We start from the raw sequence: 26,735 nt of genomic DNA, 5'->3' as shown, positions 1-26,735 counted from the left end.
CAACGATCTAACAGTTCCAAATATACCCAACTGTTTATGTACGTTCACAAAAAAAAAAAAAGTACAGAAACGTTTATAGCAGAACTATGTATAATACCACAGAAAAAGACTGGAAATAACCCAAATGTCCATCAATATGGATAAATAAATTGTGGTGATTTCAAACACTGGAATGCTACACAGCCATGGAAATGAACTCTACTGCTAAATGCAGTGGCATTCTCACAAACAAAACATTGATAAGAAAGAATGACACACAGAAGTACACATTAAAGTTTTTCACATAAAGTTCAAAACAGGCAATCTCTGGTGATAGAACTAAAGAGTAGATGCTTCTGTGGTTTCATAACCAAGAAGAGCAATGAGAATATGACAGTGCTTTATGGGGTAAGTCACTGCTCTGTTTCTTGATCTGTGTGTTGGTTAGAGAGGATGTGAACTCTGTAAAAATGTGTTGATCTGTGCATTTCTGATGTTTATGCTTTTCTGGGTGGGTGTTACACTTTGAGAGATGGATTTGCTTACACAGAAAGAAGTCCAAAATTGAAAAAGAGGTGAAAATAAATTCAAAATGTTAAAGACTGATAAAAAGAAAATTTCCCAACAAGGCATTCCAATGTATCACTTTACACAGACACACACACACATGCGCGTGCACGTACGTATGCAAGCACATGCACGCATACACACGTGCATATGCTCTATCCATAGTCTTCACAAAAAACCTTTTGGGTCACTTACTTTGAGCCAAATCTCATCCTCTCTCTCCAGGCTCCCTTCTGTCTGCTCACTTCTTTTATCCTGCGGTCTATGTCCACTGGTGACACAGGGAAACCAGCCAGTAAGGGGATGGTGCTTTGGTGAACTTGGATGGTATGATGTGCAAATCTGAAATACAATTTCAATCAAAAATTAAAGGTGGAGGGTGAGAGATAAGACAATGAAACTCTGTAGCTCAAAACCAAAGTTTTCCTCTGAGTGTTTGATTATTACTGGCAGAAAACTTTTCTCAGTGTCAAAGAATACTGCTAGCCTTAGGATATAACTTATCTGAGTAGAAAAACACACATGATAACTCTCAGCCCACCATCACCCCAGAGATCCTTCCCAAAGAACAGTCCTGGCACATTTCAGGCAACTGCCCCAGAATTAGCCATAGATGTCTGTCCAGGATAATGGTTGTATCCTTACCAGGCAGGATCCACCAGTCTTGAGAGTGAGGCTACTGAGTCAGGGAACCACTAAGCATTCAGCTGGGTTTAGAAGCCAAGGAACAGAAACTCCAGAAAATTTCTCCCATTTTACTTAAGGAAGACAGACAAGCTACAAGCCACTTCAGAGAGCTGTTACTCAGAATCTTCCAATTTCCCTGGCTTCCTGTCCTTGGGCATCAAGCACTCTTGAGAAAGAGGCCAGATTTCACTGAAGAAGTGTGGCAGAGACAGCTACTTGCCTCCCCCATATCCATTTCCCCTTACTTTCTTATTAACAAACTCCAATTTTGTTCAAGATGGCAGTGAATCCAGTTATAAATGCTCATCTCCTCAGAGTTCTTTAAAACTAAGGGTAATGAAGTGACCTGGATGTGACCAATGAGATGTTGGTGGAAGTCTGTAGTGTTAAACTTCCAGAAAAGCTGTCTTGATTTTCCCAATAAAAAGAGAAAGAATCAGCTAGTATATACCTATTTCCCTGCGAACTTCCTCCATTTTCCTGCCTGAAATGCTGACTTCATGCCTGGAGGAGTCATCTTATGAGGAGGAGGAAGGAAGCTGCAAGCCAAGGATGGAAACTCTAGAAGATGTCTTTAGACATCTCTAGAAGATGTCTAGGTCCCTGAGCTTCTTGAACTAGAGCACCAGCCCTGGCTGGTTCTTCAATTTCCTGGGGGTGTCTGCTTAAGTATAAAATCTAGTGATTTCATCCCGGCCTAAGATACCTAGAGAGCTTACTCTCACTTCCACTGAAAGAACAGTATTGCTTATTGGTCTGATGAATGAAGAGTTTAGTTGGCAATGGATGCATCTGGAATAATACTCCAAAGCCAAAGCCTTTAATCTTCTTTTCAGTATTCAACTATAATTCACAGAAGTCACTCCTTCAAGTCCTCAGAGGATCTCCTATTTATTTAGGTGGAGATTCATGGAAAATTATATATCTAAGGATTTGTTGTTAGTACTAATTCCAGAATTTCTTCAAGAATAACAATTCTTTAAATTGTTTTATACTTTGATCTATAATACATTTTATATTCCATTTGATCCTTATAATAAACCATTGAGTTAAATGCAAAAGTTATTACTATGACCCATTTTACATATGAGAAAATTGGGGCCCAGAGAGGTTAAGTGACAATTCACTTCATATTAATTATAGTAAAACCAGTGAATTCAGTATTGTAATCCAGGCATTCTGACTCTTTACTACTTCTTTTTATTCTTTTAAAATAAATCCTTCCACACACAATGGCCAAGTGTAATTTTTTATATTTGTACATCTGAGGTTAATTTTGAGATGCTCTGTATCCCTTGGAATCAGCTACTGCATAGCCAAAGTCTCCTAGATGAAAACTAGTTTGAGTAAGTGGCGTAAGGGGGTGGGAGTGGGGGTGAGACTTGATTGCCAACCTAGAAGTGTTTTATTTAATGTTACCTTATTTTGAGTTCAGTAGGAACTAAATCTGATGTCAAAGACAGGAGAGAAATGTAAGACCCCATAAAGCATCTCAGAGAGAGAGTCACTTGACAATTCTGCTCAGCCTTAACTCAATGCTTCTGGCTTGATTTACCATGGAATGAGGTTCTCCAGTTACTAAGGAAGCAGGACACTTCTTGTCTTCATGAGACGAGTAAGCTTGGGTGGCCCACTGATCCAGGTATCCTTCAGGAGTATGGAGGCCACAGTCCATAATGCTGGTTTCCTTCTCAAAAGGTTCACATATCCCATCTCCCTCATATATGTAACATAGGCTTGGCTCCCCTGCCAAGAAAATTGTGTAATGTTTGAAAAGTGTTGGTATATATGTCATGTAAAAATCATCACATTTTTTCTCTAGTCCGTGAAAAAGACTCCTGCTATTGCCAGCTAATCAGTCTAATGCTGACCCCAAACATGCAGACCACACACACACACACACACACACACACACACACACACACCCTTAAGGAAGAAGGATTCTTTTTCGTGGGGAGAGGAGTAGAATCCATCTATATAATAAAAGGTATAGAAAGGGGTGGGATTTGTGAACAAAGAATAGGGAGAAAAAAGTAGGCTGGAGGTAGAAAGAAATTTTAAGGCATCACTGAGCAAGATCCTAACGGAAGGAGATAAAAGAGCAGTGAGTAAAAGAAGAAAGAGAAATTAAAGAAACAGTATGACATGTCAGGCACTGGATCCCCCTCATGGTCTTTGAAATATTGAAGTACTTTTTTAAAGATTATATTTATTTGTTCATGAAAGACACACAGAGAGAGGCAGAGACATAGGCAGAGGAAGAAGCAGGCTCCCTGCAGGGAGCCTGATGCGGGACTCGATCCCGGGTCCCTGGGATCAGGCCCAGAGCCAAAGGCAGATGCTCAACCACTGAGCCACCCAGATATCCCAAAATATACTTGAGGGATTTGCTTCCAATTACTCTTTGTGGCTGAACTGTTTCTTCAATTAACTGTGCCACTGCTCTGAAACAGACAATATGGGTCCTGGGTTTCCAAGGCTCATTCCAAGGTCTTCTTTCCTTTAGTCTTAACAACAACCATGTGGGGGGTGCATTTTTTGCTTGTGTCACACATGGGAAACATTTTGTGAAAGGTCCCTTGATACATAAGCAATAGCACTTGGATTTGAGCCAGGTCCACTGAAGGCAGGTTCGGTAGGGTCTCTATCAAGCTGAGGCAGAGGCACTGTCTTCAAGAGCAATCAAGTGAGGCATGAGTCTACACACAAACCTGCTGGAGTACTGGGAAGTGAGCTGATATTCCCTGGACAAGTCCCACACGTGCTCAGAGGCTAACTCCTCCTAAGTGAACAGTACCAACTATAGATATGTAACTAGCTTTCTTCAAGGCTGGAAAGCTAAGGTGCAGTAAGAAACCCACTATTAAGTCCTACTGTGATGTAGGATAATTAACCTTCATAGTACCTATCCCTACTTAAAATAATAGGACATAAAAATAATAGCAAGATTTGAAAGTCAATCAACATATAGGTACATATTCAGTACTGTCATTACTAAAATGTACTATTACTATACCATTCTTGTTATTTTTCTTTCTTCACAATACCACAGCGATGTTGAAGCAATTTTTCTGTGGCTCATCAACATGTAGCTACTAATTATTTTCCTTCATAATTTCTTCCAGCCTAAGATGCTTCCGTGGTATAAATCTGTCTCTACTTGCCAAGAATAAGCTGAAGATCCTAGGACTTGGTTCTAAGCCTATTTTGGGTTTTAAACTCCTACAGTCCACAGACCTGTGGCCTTCCCAAATCATTTTCCTAAAGTTAATATATATGTATTTGGAATGACTTTTTTTCTCTCTCTTATACATATGCACATGTATGTATATATACATGTACATAAATATGCGTGTTTTATATGTGTTTGCATGTATATATATACATATATTTTATAATGTGGATATATATTTTTTGTTTCTCTATAAACATGAATATTTCTTCTTGCTTCTTCTATTTGTTTTTTTACCATGGACTTAAAATTTTTGCCTCTGTTTTTTCACATTCATCTAAAAATAACAGACAACTTTTACAACACATTTCCCAAAGTTTCCTTTAAACCTAATCTTTCTTTAAGTTTACTTATTTGTTTTAGAGAGAGAGAGAGAGCATACATGAGCTAGGGGAGGCACAAGGGGTGAGGGAGAGAGAGAGAAGCAGACTCCCTGCTGAGGGTGGAGCCCAATGAGGGACTTGATCTTACAACCCTGAGGTCATAACCTAAGCCAAAATCAAGAGTCAGATGGTTAACTGACTGAGCCACACAGACACCCTTCTAATCTTTTGAGAAATAATGAAATATATGTTTAGCGTACTAGTAGCTTATTATACAATGAAACAGAGGTCTAACTGTGGAATAGGTCATTTTAGTCTTATCCTGTAAAATTAAAATAATTTAGATATAGTCTTACTGGATTTGGAGGCTAAGGAAATATGAGCCAAATTTAATGGAATCAAAGTGTTAGAAACAAAGCAAGGTGTGCTCTTAAGTTAAATGAGGCTTGAGATATACTGGAGAAAACACAGCATTTGGAGAATATATGTGTGCATGTATATGTGTGTGTATTCAACATGAGTCCATTATGTTAGCAAAACAACAACAACTCAGTGCAAACAGAGATAGCATTAACAAATACTTGTGTACAGAGGAGGGGAGTTAATCAGTTCAGTGCATTCTGTACAGCCAGACCACATCTGGAGTATTGAATTCCTTTCTGGGCATTGACCACACGAAACATGCCAGGTTAGGGTAAATAGGAAAGGGTCTGGAAACCTAATCACACGAGGGGATGTTTGGATTGGAAAGGAGAATAATGGGGAGGCATTTCAAATATCTGAATGGTAGTCAAATAAAACAGGGAAAAGAATTATCCTCTGTAGTTTCATAGCAAGGAAAAAGCGCTTGATTAAGCATTAGGAAGCTGAGCTCCAGCGCTGGCCTTGCAGAGCTTTGTTGTATGCCCGTGGATGAGTCACTACAATGATTTAAGCCTCAATTTCCAAACTAGAAAAGAGGGGAAGAATTTTATAACAGATAAAACCATTTTTAAGTAGAATTGTGCATTTCAACATATGTCCTTCATTGCTAGAAGTATGTAAGCAGAAGCTAGAAGCCCCTCTCTCAAGAACTGGCAGAAGAAATTTCTATATGGGAAGGAAGCTAGACTCCAAATCGCTGGTAGACTGTACATGTGAAGGGTTCAGGGTGTCTTTCAGACTCATGGTACATGGCAAGTACTGAATATGTTTTATCAGATGGATGGATAGAAGACTACTAAGATTCTATAATTTTATGATTCTGCTCTAGATAGCAGGGCCTTTGTGTGCTACATATAGTATTTAACACCTTAATAAATTATATATAATTATAATCCCATCCTATTTTACTTGAGATTTAGAGGCATTAAAATCTTTTTCAATGCACTGCTCTTTAAAATAACTTTGGCGAATGGTTATGTTCTACAGAAACACTGCAATGTATGCAGATGGTAATTAAAAAAACAATCTACATGTAAGAAGCCTACTGATGATGTCTTTAACCAGAATTGGGAGAAGTGTTCTGGACAGCTTTCCTGTGTGACAAGAATCTAAAGGCAAAGCCACCTAGTGATAATTTATTACTAGTGATTTTCCAGGATTAAGCAGTGTTAGGACCCTCTGTCATCTGTCATGGTCTTATCTATTAAACACAGCCACCAAGAGATACCTTGCACTCCCTTTGGCTTCGAATGCTTCCTATGCTGATTTTTTATGTAGAACCTCTACGATTGTGTAGACACATCAAACATCATTGTGATTAGCATCCCATTATGTGTTTATAGGATATCAAAAGCTCATGGAAAGAAGACACAGAGACACCTGCAGAAACAGGACCTAAGCCTAGAGGGCGCTCCTCAATGCACCTGCACAGTGGAAGCCTTCCTCTAGCTGGCAAGCCCTTGAGCAGCCATCTCCGCTCAGAAGGTCCCCATCATCACACTCTTCTCCCAGGCTCCTGGAAGGAAAAAATATACATTCTTATATGCATACATATATGAAATAATTTGTCTTGTTTAGTTACCATTATTTTAAATTCTTAAAATTCCCAATTGTATATTAAGAAGTACAAGTTGGAGAAAAGCAAGAGTTCAAAAAAATGCTTTTACAGAAGAAGTAGCTCATGGCTTAGAAACATCTAGGAGATTCATGAGGGTCCTGCCAGTGTTTCTGGTAGATGGCATTAAGGTAGAAAACATATACCAGCCCTACGATGAGTGAGCTGCTTTGGTGAGGATAAAGCTACCTGTCTATGCGGGATTCTGTTTTCTATTCATGTTTACTGTTTTCACTGCTTTATTCTATCTAGATGTGGTTGTTGTTGAAGTTAGGGTTTTGTAGCTCCTGTTTTATATACCAAGGAATCAGCAGCCTGATTGTTGCTTGGTCTCAGTCCTGAGCAAAACTAAGGCTCGTTCCTGGTCCTCACTCCCTACCACTACATGGTGGCAGCTATCACATATTGCAGGAGAGAAATAAATAGTGGGAGAAGAAAATGGTCATTGTTTTGTTTTGAACCTCAAATCCTGACACAGCTGATGACTAATTGGATTGGGGTGAGAGAGTCACTTTAGACCAAGGACTACAGGAAGCATGTTATGGGAACAAAATCGATACTAGATGTGGCTGATGTAAAATGGATTGAGGGTTGGAGTGGCCCAGTTGGTTGAGCATCTGACTCTTGATTTCACCTCAGGTCTTGATCTCTGGGTCATGGGAACAAGCCCTGGGTTGGGTTTCATGCTCAGCAGAGAGTCTACTGGAGACCCTCTCCCTCTCCTTCTCCCCTTCTACTGCTCACACTCGAGCACTCTCTCTTTGTCTCTCTCAAATAAACAAATCTTTTTTTAAAATGGGTTTATGGTTACCATTTTTTTCTTCTTGACATTGCACCATGTCCAAAATGGACACATATTTTAACTCAAGTATATAAAGACCTAGGAAATACTAATAGCTCTAACCACTGTTTAAAGTATACCTCTTCACAGGGATGGAGTAAAGATTAAGTAATTACATATGAAGATGCTTTAAAATGAATTAAAAGCATGCTATAAATGTAATTACATAATAATATTTTAAATGGTAGGATGGAGAAAAGATAACAGAGATATGAAAAACATGAGTGAAGAAATTAAGGATACTTCAAATTCATTTTTATTTTGAAGATAATCTTAACAGCAAATATAAACATGTTTTATATTATCTCATGCACAGCTGCCCAGTAGAAACATGAGAGCAATGCATATCATTTTTAATTTTCTAGTAGTCACATTTAAAAGAAAAACAGGTGAAGTTAGTTTTAATAATACATTTCATCTAACCCAATGCACCTAAAATATTGTCATTTTAGTATGTAATCAGTATAAAAATTATTAGTGAAGCATGTCACATTCTTTTTTATGCATCCTACATCTTTGAAACCTGCTGTAAAAAAAAAAGAAAACTGATGTGTTTTTTCACTTACAACACATGAGTTTAAACACTTGATCTGTATTTAGATTCACCTACTAAAGTTGTTCCAAAAATACTTAAAAGTTTTCTGATAACTGAATCAAGTTTGTAAATTGAATTTAAATTACTTAAAATTAAATAAAATTCAGTTTCTAAGCTGCACTTGCCACATTTCAAAGGCCTGACAGCACATGTGGCGGAGACATCCCACACTGGACAGATTGAGATGATCACTTCCTCGTGAACATAACTCCCCAGTTCAGGGTCTCCTACCATGTTTGTTTTGATAGCCTTATTATAGTGTTACCCAACATGACAAAAAAAAATTATTAAAACTAGAGTCTCAGCATGACTTCTTCGGGATTTGAGATTCCCTTAGATTTAATCTATATGTTTCTCAAGTTTAAAACAGTAGATTAAACAATTCATATCTCTCTTTGTATGTATAATGGAGGGCCTCCAGCTGAGCAAAGCTGCAATTCATAGATCCCTTCCCACTGGATGACAGAACCAAGTATGGCACTTTGCAGAGAGGGAATATAGGCAGAAGTATAAAGGAGTGCTTGAAGGAGGAATCTTGTGAGGCCCAGTAGCCAAGCAGCTGCTGCTTCAGGTGAAGCTGTTTCAAGGCACAGGAGAAAACGTGCTAGAGCAACTTAGGAAGACAGCTCTTCAGCCTTTGCTGCCCCAGACCTCCAAGCGAGATGGCATCCTGGGGCCTCAAGGAAGCCACCAACAGAGAAGTGCTGTAAGAGATACTGTAACATGGGGCAGAGTGTTTTGCTCAAGGAGGGCTCTGGCTGGGTAGTAATGGTAACCAAGCCCCACAGACACTGTAAGTGGCAGCTTGCAGACTTAGAATGAGGCAACTGGAGCAAAGACAGCACCAACAGCAGCCAGAGTTATTCTGTGTGCCTGGGAGGCACCCCCAATTGAATGAGGGGGCTGGAAAGCTGAGCCTGCGTTAGGGAGAAGTTGGAAGCCAACTAGCCAGGTCTGGGTGTTAACAAGGTTTGGCTTAAACCACAAGTTAAAAATCTTAGAAGATCAAGAGACTCAGCAGTGTTTATTGATTGTTAAGTGATGGAGGGGAATCCCAAGAAAGGCTACAGAATTCTTTCTATTGGGGCTTCAGGATACTGTGCATTTTCACCTAGTCTGGGAAATCAAAAATATACCATCTTATTAGGATGCAGAATCGAAGATAATTAGCATGCCTGGCCATCCAGCCTCCTATCCCCACAGCTCTATATAACTAATGTATTAGGAGAGATGAGCATTCAGGATAGATGAGTATAGGGTGACTGGTGGGACATGGGAGTTTTCAGGGCTAGATTTGGGAAAGTCCCAGATAAACCAGAGTGAATTAGTCGCCTAGGCTGATAGCACAAAGGGCAACAGAAAAAGGGAACATGGTATGTTCAAAAGCCAAAGTAGTGATTTCATCTTTACCTTGGTGGTTTTACAGAATGGATGTAAATTCCATCACAGTCAGGTCTTCCAGGGGCCACATGAGCCAGTGAAGCTCAGAAAGCTATACTGGCTTTCCTCAGGTCACACAGTGTTAGTAGCATAAGATAGGCCACTGATCCAAAAGATGCTCTCCTATCGTCCTTATCATCATTTGACAAGTAACCTTCTCCCCTATAAACTCCTTCCCTTAATCACTGCCCAGCAGTTGTTGTTCTCTGAAACTTTAAGAGCCGCCCCCTACCCTGAATCAGCCCCAATATCTCAATATCAGCCCCAATATCTCTGTGGTGAGCTCTAAATAAAAGTGAGCTTCTCCTTAACTAAGATGTGCGTGACCTCTCAAGATCACTACCTGGTCCTAGATTTTGTTTAATGCTAGAATCACACAATGCCTCCCAATTTCCCGAACAAGTCAAATTAAAACTCAAGATTAACACTCCTGGTCAGAGCAGGGCAGGGCATTCTTGCTCACACATTCCCATGCACCTGATACTCACCCCGACACCTTCCCATCTCCACAATAAGGAGCTCCATGGATGTGGTTCAGCGGAGGTGAAGCTTCTCCTAGTTCTGTTCCAGCTACAGCTTGAACTTGGTATCGATACATCTGCCCAGGTGTGACCTCCCTGTGGAAACCAATGAACCATGAGCACCACATCCAGAAAGCGAGATGTTGCCCTGGGTCCTTTGCAGATGGCTTGCAGGAGTTTAAAAGATATTTATGGGGAACATAAATGTTAAACATATGCCACGTATTGTGAAACAAAGATCAGGGCACAGTCTGACACAGCAGCAAAATGTCTGAAAGCCTATTGGTCTCCATGTTCCTAGTACATTCCACGGAGTGATTGTGCCATAAATACTGGCTGAAGTACCACTGAATTAATGAACAGTCCTGAACAATCTAGGAGGACTGCATGTCAAGTATACCTTTATTGTGTTAAAAAGAACAACAAGTAGCGATTGGAAAACTAGTCTTCTGTATCTTTGAAGTAATCAAAGAAATTGAAGAAGAAAGCTTCAGGGTTTGGGCACAGCAAAGCCCTTCCTGGGTCTGCGGATCACAGTTTTCTTGTCTCTCAAGAGAATTCTTACCTTAAAGAACTTAGAGGGAAGGATGAATGCTCTCCCAGAAGGAGGTGAGAACATCTTCCACCATCATTTTGGGGTGGGGTGCCAGAAATCCTATAGCTAGAAATAGGTTAGAGTGTTCCCCACCTCTAAGGCTGCCAAAATGCATCAGTGCCAGGAGTGGAGTTTTACTGGTTGACATTAGAGATGGAAGGAGTTTATCAGACTCCCTCAAGAACCCAAGTGTACTGATCAGGTGGAGAGCAGGAAAGAGTGGACATTTAGGTGGGGTCAGGGGCTCAAGAGGGGAGCTGCTGTGGCCAAAAACAGATTCTGTCCCCTTCCCCTCATCTGGTGCCTGCCCTTATTGGAAAACAATCGGCAAAGTCAAGTTAGAATGGAGGTGACTTAGGAGGACAGGATCTCAAAGGGTTTCGGGGACTGCCCTGATGGCCACAAGAAATCTCCTGCTCCCATCCTCTCTTCTTCAACAGATTCTTCAACTCAGCCACAAAGCCTGCACCCCTCTCACTTGATGCTGCAACCGGCAAATGGGAAATATCATGGGGCTTCAAAAACATCTTCAAAAATCTCTGTACTGGCCTTTGTTATTTTAATAGGAAAGGCACCTAAATATTAATTAAAGACTTTCATATTTCCATATCAGCTTTCTTTTGGAAAGCAATCTTTACACAAGAGTGCCAGATTGTTTCAAAAGTAAAACAAATTTTATATCCCAATCAGTTCTGATGGCTTCCCTCTGCAGGGTGGTTTCTATAGACTTCTCATCCAGCCACACACAAAAGTCTTACACTGCCCTGCGGCTGGGAAAGGATTGGACAGTAGTGTCAAAATGTGTTGACGCTTCTTGTGGAGAAAACTCAGCAGCAGGCAGCTCCAACCTTCAATGATCTGGGTTTATAAAGGGAAATTGGATTTTAATCTTGTGTCCTCCACGACTAGCACTGTTCAACCAAATTAAGATTAACCCTTAGTTTTCTCATCCATAACATGAGATATTATTGACCTTAAATATTCTGTGTATGTGTCTGAGTGATATGTGGATAGCATGTTAGATGCCAAATATCATTTTAACTGCCTTATTAGAGAAGCTTGAAAACTAATTTTTACTTTTAAATCCGTCCTGTGATCTCTCCTTTCACTTGCATTAGCTTTGCATCCATTTCATTGTCTTCTAGATCTAGTGCAGAGAGCAAGTATGAAAAGAAAAATGTAGTAAAGCTCAAGGTGAACAATGTCCTCTACTTGCGAGTTGCTGCGATAGACTCCCCGGTTTCACGCCCCTCGGCAATGTGACTTTGCTGCTCCTCCCATCAAGAGATGGAGTCCATTTTGTTACCCATTCAATTGGGAATCGGCTGCGTGCCTTGCTTTGGCTAGTGGAACATCATCATGAGTAAGGTAATGCCTTCCCTGCTGCTGGAGCCCTGCCACCACTACAGGAACCAGAACAAGCCCACCCTGGAAGATCCAAGAAGGGTGTTGGTGTGAAGCCTACCAGGGAATGAGAAGTCATCTGGAAAGAAGCCTTCATCTTCCCAGTCACTCCAGCCATGTACCCTAGTGTGTACATGAGCTTGCCCTGGCCATATCAGTCCAGATGAGAGCACCTAGCCAGTCCACAGAATCATTTAAAAAAAAAAAAACTGTTTGTCAGTTTAGCCCACTTCATTTTGTGATGATTTCCAATGCAGCAAAAACTAATACTGTCCTGCCGATAAAACTTCCATCTTATCCCAAGTTGTGCCCTCAGGGCAGTCTCTGAAACTTTTGAAGCGGGAGTAATTTGCTTTTGGGGATACCAACCTCCTATGTTACACCTGGAACTCTTTTGAGCCAGTGATCTTACCTTAGTCTGTATCCCCACCACCAAGCACACAGAATCAAGAACACAGCGGAACTCACAACGTGGGGAAGGAACAGAAGAAAGAAAGAGAAAGAGGAGGGTTGGAAGAGAGAGAGAGGGAAAGAGGCAGGAGAAAAGGAGGGAAGTGTGAAACACACAAAAGGAATGAGTCTCAAAATGAAGAAGTGTCTGCAGGAGTCTTGGCTTCCTTGCATAGCTACAGAAGACTCGACTACAATCTTCAAATGTTAGAGGAGCTGTGGCAGATTATCCAAAAGTTACAGCAAGGAATCAAAATTTAAACTGTTTCATCAGATAGAAATGGACTATGACCAACTTATTTGTGGCAAATATTTTCAGTCCAGCAAAAGCACTCATGTAAGAACCTCTTTTTTTTTCCATAATCCTAATGATGGCAACATGAGTCAGAACACCCACTGGCCCCTTTCTGGGGAATATTTTTCTTCATCTCAGATATGCTGCCTTAGAATAAAAAATCTTCTCTGAGATTCTGAACATTTCTCTAACTAAAGGCATGTCAGAATGAAAAAAAGTGAGAAAAGGGAAAGCATAACCCACTCCCAGAACCCCAGGAAGCCCCATGGTTTAAAGAGCTCTACTGCCCAACTCACACATCCATGAACTTCCTGTGAGGATTTGTCACCACCATGGGTAAGCCACTGGCAAATGGGGGCTCACGAAGAACCTGGTACTTCACAGGCCTGCATCCAGAACACAAGGGACTATGGGGCTGGGAAGTCAGCAGAGCTGCATCAATTTCCATCCGCTCATCAAAGGTGTAGACCTTCACCCCCGAGACCTTCCCATCAACATGCAGTTTGATAGTGAGTGGGGTGTCACAGAAAGTATCTAAGGGGCCCAGGTGCACAGAATCCTGGTGTTCCAGCAAGATCTCTGTGTCAAAAAGTGCCTGGGAGGAGTCCATGGAGAGGTAGGTGACCCAGAGGGTAAGGGTGTCAGCTTGGACTGGGTGCTGGAAGAGCAGCTCCAGGCTACAGCCTTCCGCAGGGCAGGGCACCGTCATGTTCATGTGGTACAGGTGGAGCTCTGGACTCCAGGCCTGCAAGCTTGGCTCACAGGGCTGGTCCACATCTGGAGGCCCTGGAGGAGAGCAAAGAAAGAAAGATACATTAGGAGCTGCCATTAAGTCTGAAAATGAGTAGCTCATATGAGCCACCAGAAAGAAGAATGAGGCAGAGAGCTTTGAGCTAATGCCTACAGAAGTTGGTCAACTTAGTGGGCTAGATCTTAAGGACTTACTGAGGACAAAGTTATAATGATGCAAAAGTACTATGTATATGCTCCATAGCCCCTCCACATGATGCCTTTAACAAGAGAAGTCCAGCAAGGCATTGAGAATGGAGTGGGAAAAAGAGAGAGAGAGAGAGAGAGAGAGAGAGAGAGAGAGAGAGAGAGAAAGAGAATGGAGTGGCCCAGATCCCTTGTGGAAACATAAGGCTGCTGCAAGAGAAGGTAGGCCATGTCCTTCAAGAGTCCTTGAGCAGAGGAGAATTATTTCTATTTAGTTTATCAATAATTTATGATAAACTCATGCTTCTGAAACCCCGTTTTACTTATTCATAAGGCCAATGTTGGTTTCAGTGTGTCACTGCGTTCTATTTAACTAGGTTCTTGGTACAACTCTTTTAATTCCCTAAGTGATCTTAGCAGTCCTTCCAACTGATTGTTATCCAAATTTTAAAACCATATGTTGAAATTTCCCTGTTCAGGTATGTGTGAGCAGTTAGGTCACTGCACAGAGGAAACTGCAAGTAGAACATAGAGACATGTATTCTTGAGCGGGGATGGGGGGGGAATGGACACTCAGTAGCTAAGTAAAAATGGGATGGTAAAAAATCAAATATTGCAACAATATTAAGGTCAATTCCGTGGAAATATATTTAAGTGGTCTTCTTTCATACTACATAAGGGGAATTTGAGAAAGAAGTGATGAATTAGGAATCAGCAGAGTTACACTCTAATCGGTGTTGTGTGATTATACTGTGTGACCTTGGCAAATCTTTATAAAGCCTTGATTTCCTCACTTATGAAATAAGCACTATTTAACCCATGGCTTACTAGGTTAGTATAGAAGATCTATACAAATGCCCTGGGAACATTTGCAAACTACATTTGCAAAAGTAGAATTATTTAGCCCTTTCGAATTTGGAAAATAAAGAATGTTTCAAAGCCCAGAGGAAACAAGTTCAAATGTGCGTGTACGTGTGTATATGTGTATTACATCTGGCCTTATCATCTGCCTATACTGCAAATCTATTCATTTATTTATATTCATCCATTCAACAAAACCTGACTGTGTAACTCTTTCGCACCTAGCACTGACCTAGGTATTGGATATAGGGTAGCAAACAAGAAAGATAAAGGTCCCACCATTATAATGCTTATGGTAGGGTGATAGATACAAAACTAAATAGATAAAGTGGTAATGGCATCTTTAAAGAAAAATGAAGAAGGATAAAAGACTAGAGAATGATGGGGTGGGGCTAGGGACTCTTTTGGATTATAGAGATAGGGAAGTTCTCTCCAGAAAGATGATATTTATGCAGGGAATGTGTCTGGTTCAATTTCCTATTCCTCATAGCATTTTAGAAAGTAGTTGGTGTTAATTGTCATTAAGCATATGTTGACCATATCTGTAAATCTATGTGTTTGTGCACACTCTGCTGGGGATTCAATCATTTTCATTGTGTATATTTTAAATGACTAGGTTCTCCATCTTTCCAAAGCAAAGGAAGACTAGTATTTCTTAGCAGTATTTTCCAATAGTCATCTCCAAAACTAGAGTAAAAACCCTTGGAAGCCAACTCTACTGTGGTGCTGTCTCAGAAAGTTTTTATCACAATCTCACATTAAGACATGAAGCAGAGGCCTAGGATGTTGACTGGTTTGCCTCAAGATTCAAGAATTAGAACCCAGAACTTCTAATTCCTTTCACCTCTACCACATAACTTTAAATTTTTGCCAAGAATTAAAAAGAGAAGTGCAGGGCCAGGGAGTTGAATGGGCATTAAAACTAGCACAAGGCAATTTGTTTGCCACAGAAATGACATTTTATGTAATGTCGACCTCTACATGAGTCCAACATAATACCAATGTGAATTTTATAGTCATTTTCCATTCTTCCTTGAAAACTCTCATTTGAATAAAGTTCCATCTGGTCTATCAAAATCAAGTACATTGTCTCTCTCCCAATTTCTCCTTTAGGCTCCTGTCATTTGAGTAAGTGGGAGCTCAAGGGGACATTTTATAGACACTGTTGACTCTAAAACCAATGTCCTCCCTTTTTTTGGTCAGAGTCAGGACTGCAAACTAACTCAAATACGACTGTGTCCAACACACCTAAGTAGTTTTTAGGATCTTAATACAAGAAAAAGATGATAACTAGGTAAACATTAAAGATGGTGGTGATGGAAGAAACTAAGCCATTCAACAGAAGGTACTAAAACTCATCAACAGTATTTTCTGGACTTCAACCGGAATGACATTCAGCTACAATTTGTTCTAGAAGCCTCGATATACATATGAGGGAATATTAAATGAGAAGTAGGGTGAGGAACAGGGAAAGGGACAGCTAAAAACATTTTCCCCCTCCTAGAGCCTAACTAAGATCACATCCAAAGCACAACCAGTACTTGTGATTAAGAGACTCATAAAATAACATAAATGAGAACAATGAGTCTGGAACACCTAGTCCACCCCACCCCCATCCAGACCAGTTTGGGCTGTGTGTGCATCAGCGTTCCCTGCAATGTGTTCTCTATTACTCTCCCGATAGAGATCAGCTTACATTGTTATGTGGCAAGGCTGCTCCATGGGCTGGTGTGTGTGTGACACTGAAGGTCTGAACTCTCACCCTGAAGCCACCCCCTGAACTCTGCTGTCTTCTCCATCCCTCTGTCCTCTATGCTGACCTCTGCTTCACCACAGCCATTGGGCCTCCATGCTAATCACATGTGGGACATACAAGGGTACCAGGCAGAGTCTTTTCCAGGCCCCTGGAGATATCCAGCAAATCTCTCTCCTCTCTCCTTCTCTCCCTTTCTCCCTCTCTCCCTCTCCCTCTTTCTGTCATACACACACACACACACACACACACACACAAACCACTTCTTTCTCACCGTGCCACCATTCCACCCTTTACTCCCACCCCCATTCTCAGCAGCCAATAAGTATAAACAAAAAAAAACTCTGGTCCTTTACCCACAGCCTCCTCTGGAGTCCAGTAACCTGAGGAGTCACACACACGCCGGGAGGAAGCTGTGTGTACATACTGACGGAACGTTCCATCTTCAGTGCAGGCACCACACACACTGCCTGGGACCCTGGAAAGATAAAGGGGGAGGGGAAGTAAGGAGAAGCAGTAGGATGAACAGGGTTCATGAAATTCAGAAGGCCTCTAGTGGTGGGGAGTGGTGATAGGTAGAAAGGCCCTAGGGGACCTGGGAACAGCTATTTCTCAACTCATTTCCCTCTTGTGTAGACCTCATCTTTTAAAAATTCACAGTGACATGAAAATCTCAAGGTTATGAAGCAGAAGAATTTAACTAAGTCATAAAGGCAGCCTGTGGAGATGAAAGTGGGCAGCTTCTATCCTAGGAACATTCAACACAAAATAATTATAATCTGAATCTTTCAACACAAAACTCCTTACTAGGCTGATTTTCATTAAGTCATCCAAAGGCCCCTCATGTTCCCCCAACTAAAACAGACAGCAGTTTTACGAGTAGACTTATTAGCTATGTGGTCTTATGTTTTAAACTCCCTACTTTAAATCATATATATATAAAATAAAAGTTGTATGAAATGTGATGCCCCTTGGCTCTTCATCACCTATGGGGAATACATCCAAATTTCTTATTGTGATCCAAGGTTCTTCACTAGCTAACTCCAGCCTCACTTATTTGAGCTCGTCTATGAATTTATGTTCCCAGCACAATGAACTAATCACCATTCCTCAGATACATCAAACCCTTCTCACAGCTCGCTGAAACATGCTCTTTTCTCTCCTGACAAATAGCCTTTTCAAGTCTCTCTGCTTAGCAAACTCTTACTCATCCCTCAGAGCCTATTTAAGTGTAACCTTTGTAGTGGCACTTAGTTTTACTCCTCTGCATGGCAGGCACACTATCCTCTATGCACCCACTGCAGCCTCTGGCTCCTGTCTTCAGGCATTGCTCTGTGGTATTGAAAATCCCACTCCCATTCTCTCCTTTGCCTGTATGCAGGTCCAGACCAAGCTCTATTCTTTCTATGCCCAGCAGTTAGCACAGGGACTGGCCTCAGCAATTCCTCTGTGAGAGTTTGTTTCATGGGCATCCCTGAGACTATTAGCACAGCATACAAAGAGCCCTTTAACCACTAAATAACAAGGGACAGCACTTGATGAGGCTCATCTCTGATATGTAGAATGTTTTTAGAAGCCCAATTGTGAATGATGCATCTGAAAATGAAGACATCAAGTCAAGGCCTCTCACAGAGAGAGAGAAAATGAGTATCTTATAATACACTAGAAAAATAATATACTTGTTAAATAAAGGTAATAATTATGTTACCAGCTCCCTTTTTTTCCCAGTTCCCATTTCTCGGCACCTTATATATCTGGCATTGTGTAACTAGGTGCTTTTCATAAATCATTTCTAATCCCTACAAGAACTCTGTGGTTACAAATGAGGACACTCAGGCTCAGAGAGATTAAGTCAATTGCCTAAGGTCACAGCAAGTTCCTTAATTCCTTTGAGCAAGCTCCCCCAAACCATCAAGCGTCCAGTACTTTGGCAATGAAAAGGTGCAGTTAACTCCAACCTCTGACTCTGGTCAGCACCCACTTCTAGTGTGGACACAACTCCAAACCACATTTCCTTGATGTACTTGGCCTCTCTGAGGCCGCTGCTGAGTGCGTGGTTGGGCTCCTCTCTGACATAAGAATTCCAAACACCTACTGGGGAGGAGTAAACATAACTCTAAGCATGACTCAAATCGCTGGGTACGTGACGTGAGTCTCCCTGACACACACGTTGGGAGGCCTCCATACTGTGGCCCACCTAGCTGAGAAAAGGAAGCAAATTACAGCCTTTTCTGCCAACAGACTTGCAGCATGCCAGTACTGATGTCTGCGTTATCGTAACGTTTGTACCAGAGGGAGAACTGAAAGATTAAATTGTTTACATGTGTTACATAAACTGATATAAAACTCCAGTCTGCACATGCCCACAGAAGACTTACTGTTCAGCCAGTCTGACCATAGCCACACAGGGTCACACTTGCAGGAAGAAGATTCTTAAACATATCACAACATCACATTTGTTGACTCACAGATGGATCCTATGAAAGCTTGGGCGCTGATGACAATCAAAAATGCTTTCTAGGATTGTTAAGTTCTAAGCGATGCTGCGCATTAAGTGTACGTCGGGTATTGAGGACAGGTACCAAGATCCAGAAGGCTGGGAGCACCACTTTGAAAAATGATTCACTTGCTTCCTCCCATCCCTGTGTCCCCCTGTCTTCTCTCCCAGGCTTTCAGGAAAGATGTAGGACATGGAAACATGCTCCAGGGACATCCAGCTCCATGGCTGGGGCCTGATACCCGGTGGGGAAGTGTGATACTTAGAAGAGGGGTTACCTGCCTGCTGAACACGAAAGCTCGAAATGCAAAGAAATAATTTATTCTAGGTTCCCCATTTCTGAAATTCCAGTGGATGCCCCACATTCACCTCTACTCAGTTGTGGGGTCTTGGGCTTGCCACCGTCTACGTTTCTGTGCTTTGGATTTCTCACTCACAGCAGGAGTTGTGTGTGCTTACCTCAAGCACTGAATAACACAGCTTTAAGGAACATATCTGGCCCAGCGCTTCCCACAAAGGTGGCCCCATATACAAGAGCTGCTGTTGTTATCTAAAATACAGTGGAGCTTCAAAGTGGAGAGCATGCACGGGCCACAGGGATGGAGTTCTGGCCCTGCTCGGATAAACCACATTCCCCCATCCTCCCACCAACTGTCAGATGAAATGCTTTTCCTGTCTTCTCTCCTTTTTACAAAACTTTCCCCAGTATTCATTTATACCAATACACAAAGAGTAAAGAAAAGCTTGTTTTAGATAGAATGATTCCCTTAAAAAAATAAAAAAGTATCAGGCGTCCGAAAATACACAGATAATGATGGTTCCACAGAGCAGTAGCCATAAGCAGGAGAGTTACCAGGTACAACAGGAAGAAGAGAAGGCATTAGAAACACCACAGAAGCTGGTGAAGGCCCTGCGCATGGCCTGCCACCCCACCCCACCCTGCCCAGAACAGCCTGAAGGAACGCACCTTACCTCCTTCCCCCAACACCACTGTGCAAGTAGCAAGGCTCTGCTCCACTCTCACACCAGGCAGCAATGACTGACCTGGACAGGTAGCAAATGCCACCTCTTCATGGCTCCTAGAAGCCTGCCAGATAGGACATTCTGAAGGAAACACATGACAGGCCCCTCACCAAGGAGTGAGCACATGCGATGAGCCATGGGCTTACTCGAGAGCCCTTTGAGCTCTGCTAAGGAGGTGAGGGCTGAGCAGGATGGCAGGGCAGCCCTGAACAGCGGTGTACCTGTTTATCATTCCAAACTGGGGCTCCCCTCACTTCATGCTCTTCCCCTTGTGCATAAGAAATGCCACAGAGAACACAGAGCAGCACGTCTGTGGCAAGTGCCTCTCTCACCTGTCATACACAACCCCACTAATTGGAGGAAGCCAGTGGATGGTGAGGGATGTGTGGGTCTGCCCGATGACCATGGGTGGGATGGGAATGGGGGTGGGCTTCTGACTTTGAGTCCACTGCTGATACACAAGATCCAAATAGCAATGCATCCGGGCCACTTGGTTAGGGGTGAAGCTGTCGGTGCAGTCATCATCTGTGGAGATAAAATTTTAAAAAAGGAAGAAACAGAAAGATATAGGTCAAAGACCACCAAGGCAGGGTTGAAGTCTGCCTTGCTTGCACCCTAAGCTACTAGCACCCAACACAATGCTTCACATTTACTGGCTTCCATAAAGTCTTGTCAAATGAATAAATGCATTCTGTTCCGGAGAGTATCTAAGTTGCAAGGGCAAAGTGAAGGCAGAGAATAGCGCTTGCTTATCCCTAAAGCAGTACCGTTACCTGGCTATTGGGCTGAGCCAGGGTGAGACTCACACCCCGGGGGTAGATTGCTTGGAACTGATGGTTACTTATTCAGGAAACCACAAGATGGCAGTGTTTCAGCATATGGCCTTTTTATTCATGAACTTTTCTGGAGTTGCAGACACCTGCTTTATGCCCAGTGACTCTGCCAAGATTAGGGAGGATTCAGTGGAGATGCTCAAAAAAAGAGTGAGCCAAAACATTAAGGATGCAGTACAACTGGGAATAGAGGTCCCAACCTTATTTTTGGAGCCTGCCACATCTCCCTGTTAGACACAATTTTCATAAAGCTGGAAAAGGAGTTATCCTAGATTCAGAGCCTTTTTAAATGAAAGCACACCAGTCAAACACTGTCCCCTATTTCTTAGATGTTTTCTCTGCCCACTTCAAAGCTAGTAATTAAAGAGCTCTGTCCTCTACACCCCATTGTCTGGTCTCCCCTGGCAAGGGCCACTGGGATGCTGGTCCTTATGAATTCAATGCACCTGAATTACATACCAAAATGAGACATGGATGGAAATATATTGATAAGTCACAACGGGACCAGCTCATCACTCTTTTCTTCCCTTCAGATTGAGGCATAACCAGGGTCTTGTGTTTTATTGGTTTTGGGGTTTTTGGTTTTTTTTGGTTTTTGAGGGTTTTTTTTGTTTGTTTTGTTTTGTTTTGTTTTGTTTTGTTTTGTTTTGTTTTGTTTTGGCTAGTCCTAGAATTTATCACCAAACAAGCCTTTGGACCTTACAGAAAAATCATCTCCTTCCTTCTCCCTAGAAAAATCATCAAATCAAATCAGTCCTTACTTTTAGAGATAAATTTGAGTCCCTTATCAAGAGACTATGATTAGTACTACTTTTTGCCAGAAATGAGGAAGGTAAAAGAGGACAAGGAAGAGGCATAATCCAGGATAACGACCAGTGTAATAGGGTTGTTCTCAGAGCCAGGAAAATAGTACCATTTTTTTAAATCAGACAGGATCTTTTTTCTTTTTTCTCTCTCTATCTTTTTTTTTTTTTTTTTTTTTTTTTTTGTAGGCAATCTAAGAATCAGCCCTTGGCTAGTGTTTTAGAGTTTTTTTTTTTTTAAGATTTTATTTATTTATTCATGAGAGACACAGAGATAGAGCGAGGCAGAGACTCAGGCAGAGGGAGAAGCAGGCTCCATGCAGGGAGCCCAATGTGGGACTCGATCCTGGGACTCTGGAATCATGCCCTGAGCTGAAGGCAGATGCCCAACCACTGAGCCACTCAGGTGTCCCAGCCCTTGGCAAAGGTTGGAAGAAACAAATATGATACCTTAAAAAAATAACAAAATAAAAAGGAATCCTAAGCTTGAGCTTAAAATTAACCAGGTCCACCTTCCTGACCAACTTAAAAACAGCACAGAGCCACCTTAACTCAGAAATTTCTTCCCCATCACTGTTGGAGTCTGCTTCAAAATGAATGCCTAAAAACATGGGCAAGAACAAGAATAACCAAGTTCTAAAGGTCAAAAGAATCTCAGGAGACCTTTTGGTTTTGTCTCCTTTTTAAACTTTCCAAGATAAGGGATGCCTGGGTGGCTCAGTGTTGAGTATCTGCCTTCGGCTGTCAGGATCCTGGAGTCCTGGGATCAAGTCTTGCATTGGGCTCCCCTAGGAGAGCCTGCTTCTCCCTCTGCCTATGTCTCTGCCTCTCTGTGTGTGTGTGTGTGTGTGTGTGTGTGTGTGTGTGTGTGTCTCATGAATAAATAAAATATTTTTTAAAAATAAAATAAACTATCCAAGATAAAACTGTATTTTTCTTTTGACCTCTAGCAGAGATTCCAGTCCACAAGACCCCTTAATATCTTCATAATTCTTTAAGTTCTTCAAAGATACAAGAAAAAAGAACATACCATGATAAATACACTTCAGCGTCCTGGTATGAATGACTGCATAGGCCTCTCTACCTCCCACACCTCCATGCCCCACCCCAGCCACAAAGGGCCCCTCATATAATCTTAATAGAAAATATTCACATCGAGACTGTTGTGGTACCTGTATAGCTCATGTAGTTACTGAATGGAGCCCCTGGGAAGTGGGTGAAGCCACAGGTATCATTGGTAGGCTCTGGGTCCTGGCACAGCTTACTCTTGGGAGTAGGGGCAGTGTCGGCACAGAGGTCCCCCGTATCCATGGATGGCACTGTCTCCCTACAGGGGTCATCACAGGATTCCCTCTCACTGACCCCTTTGAAGACATGGTAGAGTCCCAGGACATGTCCCACCTCATGGATCATAATGTTGGTATGGCCAGGCATGCCGTAATAGGCTGGGTTGAGGACAACGCCACCTGCAACGGAAGGTTTGGAAAACATCTCTAAGCATGTAATGAATAGCAGCCCTCTGGTCCTTAATTATGTCTTCTGGTAAACATCGTGTTCATTTCAGCCTCTAAGGGAACACTTTATAACTTCTAGTGGCATCCAGTCCCTCCCTGCTCTTCCATTTGGTCACAAACACCCTCTAAACTAATCAATAAACATGTCTAGAACCTCTAACATAGATGAGTGCTGTACTAGAAAACAGGGATAGCAATAAAGACAACATGACATGACAGAGGGCCAGGATTCTCAGACCTGGCTACATATTAACTTCACTTAGTGAAGTTAAAAAACACAAATGTCCTAAACACCTAAATGTGAGACCTAAAACTATAAAAATCCTAGAAGAGAGCACAAGCAGTAATATCTCTGACATTGGCAGTAGCAACATTTTTCTAGATAGGTCTCCCGAGGCAAGGGAAATGAAAGCAAAAATAAACTATTGGGACTACATCAGAATAAAAAGCTTCTGCATAGTGGAGGAAGCAATCAATCAAATTAAAAGACAACCTACTGAATGGAAGAAGATATTTGCAAATGACATATCTGATAAAGCATTAATATCCAAAATATATGAAGAACTTATACAAATCAACACCAAAACCAAATAATCCAATTTAAAAATGGGCAGAAGAAATGACCAAACATTTATCCAAAGACATCCAGATGACCAACAGATACATGAAAAGATGCTCAACATCACTTATCATCAGGGAAATGCAAATCAAAACTTAGAAACTTAGGTATCACCTCACACCTGTCAGAATGGCTAAAATCAAAAACACAAGAAACAGTGACTATTGGTAAGGGTGTGGAGAAACTAGAACCCTCTTGCACTGTTGGTGGGAATGCAAACTGGTGCAGACAAACAGTATGGAGTGTCCTTAGAAAGTTAAAAATAGAACTACTCCACTATTCAGGAATTGTATCACTGGGTATTTACCCCCAACATACAGAAATAATAATTCAAAGGAGCATGTGCACCCTGATGTTTATAGCAGCATGATCTATCTTAGCTAAATTATGGTAGCCTAAGTGTCCATTGATAGATGAATGAATAAAGAAGAGACAGCATATACATATATTTACAATGGAATATTATTCAGCCTTTAAAAAGAATGAAATCTTGCCATTTGCAATGACATGAAGGCAGCTAGGGAGTATAATGCTAAGTGAAATAGGTCAGTCAGAAAAAGGCAAATCTCATGATTTCACTCATACATGGAACTTAAGAAAAAAATGAGCAAAGGACAAAAAAGAGAGAGGGAGATAAGCCAAGAAACGGACTCTTAACTATAGAGAACAAATTTGTTGGTTACCAGAGGAGAGGTAGCAATGGATGAAATAAATATGTGATGGAGATTAAGGAAGGCACTTATTGCAATGAGCACTGGGTGATGTATGGAATTGTTTAATCACTGTATTATACAGCCGAAACTAATATAACACTGTATATTAACTATACTGGAATTAAAATAAAACAAAAAATTAAAAATCTATTACACTGTTGGTAGAAATGTAAATTGGTACAATTATGGAAAAGAGAATGGATGTTCCTCAATCTATGTTTTTAAATTATAATTAATTCATTTCAAAGAAATAAGCTTATATGCAGAAGCAAAAACAAAAAACACAGATGTCCAAATGCTAGCCCAGATGAAATGAATTCAAATATTCAAAGAGGAGGATATACACCTCAGTATCTTTTGAGACTTCTCCAGTTAAGAGCCATTGATCTGGGTGAAAGCACACAGTGTTTAGAGCCAAGAAGTCTGGGTCTGAATCCTGTTTCTCCGCTATCAGCTCTGAGTCCTTGAATAGCTATTTGACCTTCTGGAATATTAGTTTTATTTTCTGTAAAGTGGAGATGGCGGCACCTACTTCTTGGTTTTTGTGATTTCTAAAGCCTTTGACACACCATTGGAGTTTAATACATGACAGTTGTGTGTTCTTCTGATTTCATAACCCCTATCCAAAAGGAGCCAACAACCATTGAGACAAAAGACAAATCCAACTAAACTGTGCAATTCAGAATGTCAGAGGCCCTATAGATATATGCCCTTCCCACCTAGCTCCCCAAAATCTCTCTGACAACACCAAGGGAGGTGTTTCAGAGAAGAGTTCATTGGATCCAATCTGGGTTTTGATGAAAGTCACGGTAACATTTTAATCTCACAAAAGGAAAGGCTAAAGACCTCCAAGTGCTCCAACTTCTATGTGTTTAGTTTCCCAATCCCATCTTTCCAATCCCAGATTCCCAATCCCTGCTTCCCTCCTCTTCCCATGTTTAAAATCACTTGACCTTCCTTCTTCATCTCCAAAAATTGTCAGTATCAGGTCTCATCCTAATCTCTAGGACCTGAAATAGGTCATGTCAATAGCTCTGGACCAACACTCTGGTTGTGTTTCCAGGCTGCCCCTGCCCCTCTGTCTCAGGTCTGATCCCAATTCCCTAGACTTGCTTCATGCATCCTATCTGAGCCCTCCCTCTATCAATAGTCTACTGAGTATAACAGTTCCTCCAAAAGAATAGCCCTGCCTTTCTTTCACAAGATTGTATTCCAAGGATTATGTCTCATTCTTGAATTCTAGGTGATGCCCTATAGATAACTACATAAATGATTCTATGTGCAGAACAGAATCATAGGATATGTGTTGCCATGCTCACTGGTTTCTGCAATGAGCAACTCAATCTGCCCATTTAGTGACAACCTTACTGCAAATGGAAGTTTCTAAATTCAAGTCCCAGCTTCTACTGTCTACTCAGATATGCTGATATTAACCAAAGCATGCCAAGACCCGTCCTGAAATATGTCCACTCTCACCTCTAAAACAGAGCTAGATCTTATCTCTCTTGTTTATCATTTCTATTACTTCCAGTAAAAGTTCTTATTCTCCAACATTAACCTTTTTTTCTTATATAAAATTATTTCCTGTATATTTCTTTCATTCATGCATCATTATGTCAACATAAAGTAATTTGAAAACAGATTTCAGTAACAGCCAGCATGCCCAGTATTTGAATAAAGACAGCAAAATACAGTATTTCCACATTTCAAGATGCAGACTCCTTCATGCTTACCTCTGTTGCAGTAGGAATCATCATCATTCATACACCAGGATGCTCTCAGCTCTCCTTCATTCATATCAGCAAAGGTGCTCTAAGAGCACAGGGTTTGTAAATGCCTTCACTGCCTTACAGCTTCCTCCACCACACCCCTACCCCCTATAGACTTAACCTCTTTCTCTCCTCCTTTCCTTCCCCCACCTCTAAGCAACGTTTGGATTCAAAAAACCAATCTGACAGAAACAGGACTTTGAAAGGCTATAATTCACCTATAAAGTTGAAGTATCCACACTGAGTTCTTCCTAAACCCTGTGGTATCCCATGGTTAAGTACACCCACCTACTGCAGATTTACACCTCCCTGGGAATCTGCCCTCAAAAGCCCTACAGCAGTTCTGTTTAACCCTTTACTTCCCAAACTCATTTGAACACAGATTCTGTTTGAGGTAGAATACCTTTTGATACATGGAATACTAGATTCCTTAGAGCACAATTCATG

At 41.4% G+C, this 26,735-nt stretch overlaps 1 protein-coding gene across 1 annotated transcript in view; it reads right to left on the bottom strand.

Annotated features, from left to right (window-relative positions):
* The window catches only part of PAPPA2 (pappalysin 2), a 272,084-nt gene that overhangs the window by 124,506 nt on the left and 120,843 nt on the right, over positions 1–26,735 (bottom strand). Inside the window, exons 4-11 of the mRNA XM_041765686.1 lie at positions 22,846–23,139; positions 20,370–20,562; positions 16,874–16,995; positions 13,264–13,753; positions 10,191–10,319; positions 6,636–6,727; positions 2,789–2,979; positions 742–888 (exon numbers count right to left, since the gene is read on the bottom strand). Of these exons, the coding sequence (XP_041621620.1) occupies positions 742–888; positions 2,789–2,979; positions 6,636–6,727; positions 10,191–10,319; positions 13,264–13,753; positions 16,874–16,995; positions 20,370–20,562; positions 22,846–23,139 (1,658 nt within the window). The remainder of the gene's footprint in view (positions 1–741; positions 889–2,788; positions 2,980–6,635; positions 6,728–10,190; positions 10,320–13,263; positions 13,754–16,873; positions 16,996–20,369; positions 20,563–22,845; positions 23,140–26,735) is intronic.

Source organism: Vulpes lagopus, chromosome 1 (genome assembly GCF_018345385.1).
Source record: "Vulpes lagopus strain Blue_001 chromosome 1, ASM1834538v1, whole genome shotgun sequence".
Taxonomy (NCBI): domain Eukaryota; kingdom Metazoa; phylum Chordata; class Mammalia; order Carnivora; family Canidae; genus Vulpes; species Vulpes lagopus.
The sequence above is the reverse complement of the archived record's forward strand: the minus strand, read 5'-3'. Positions and strand labels throughout refer to the sequence as shown.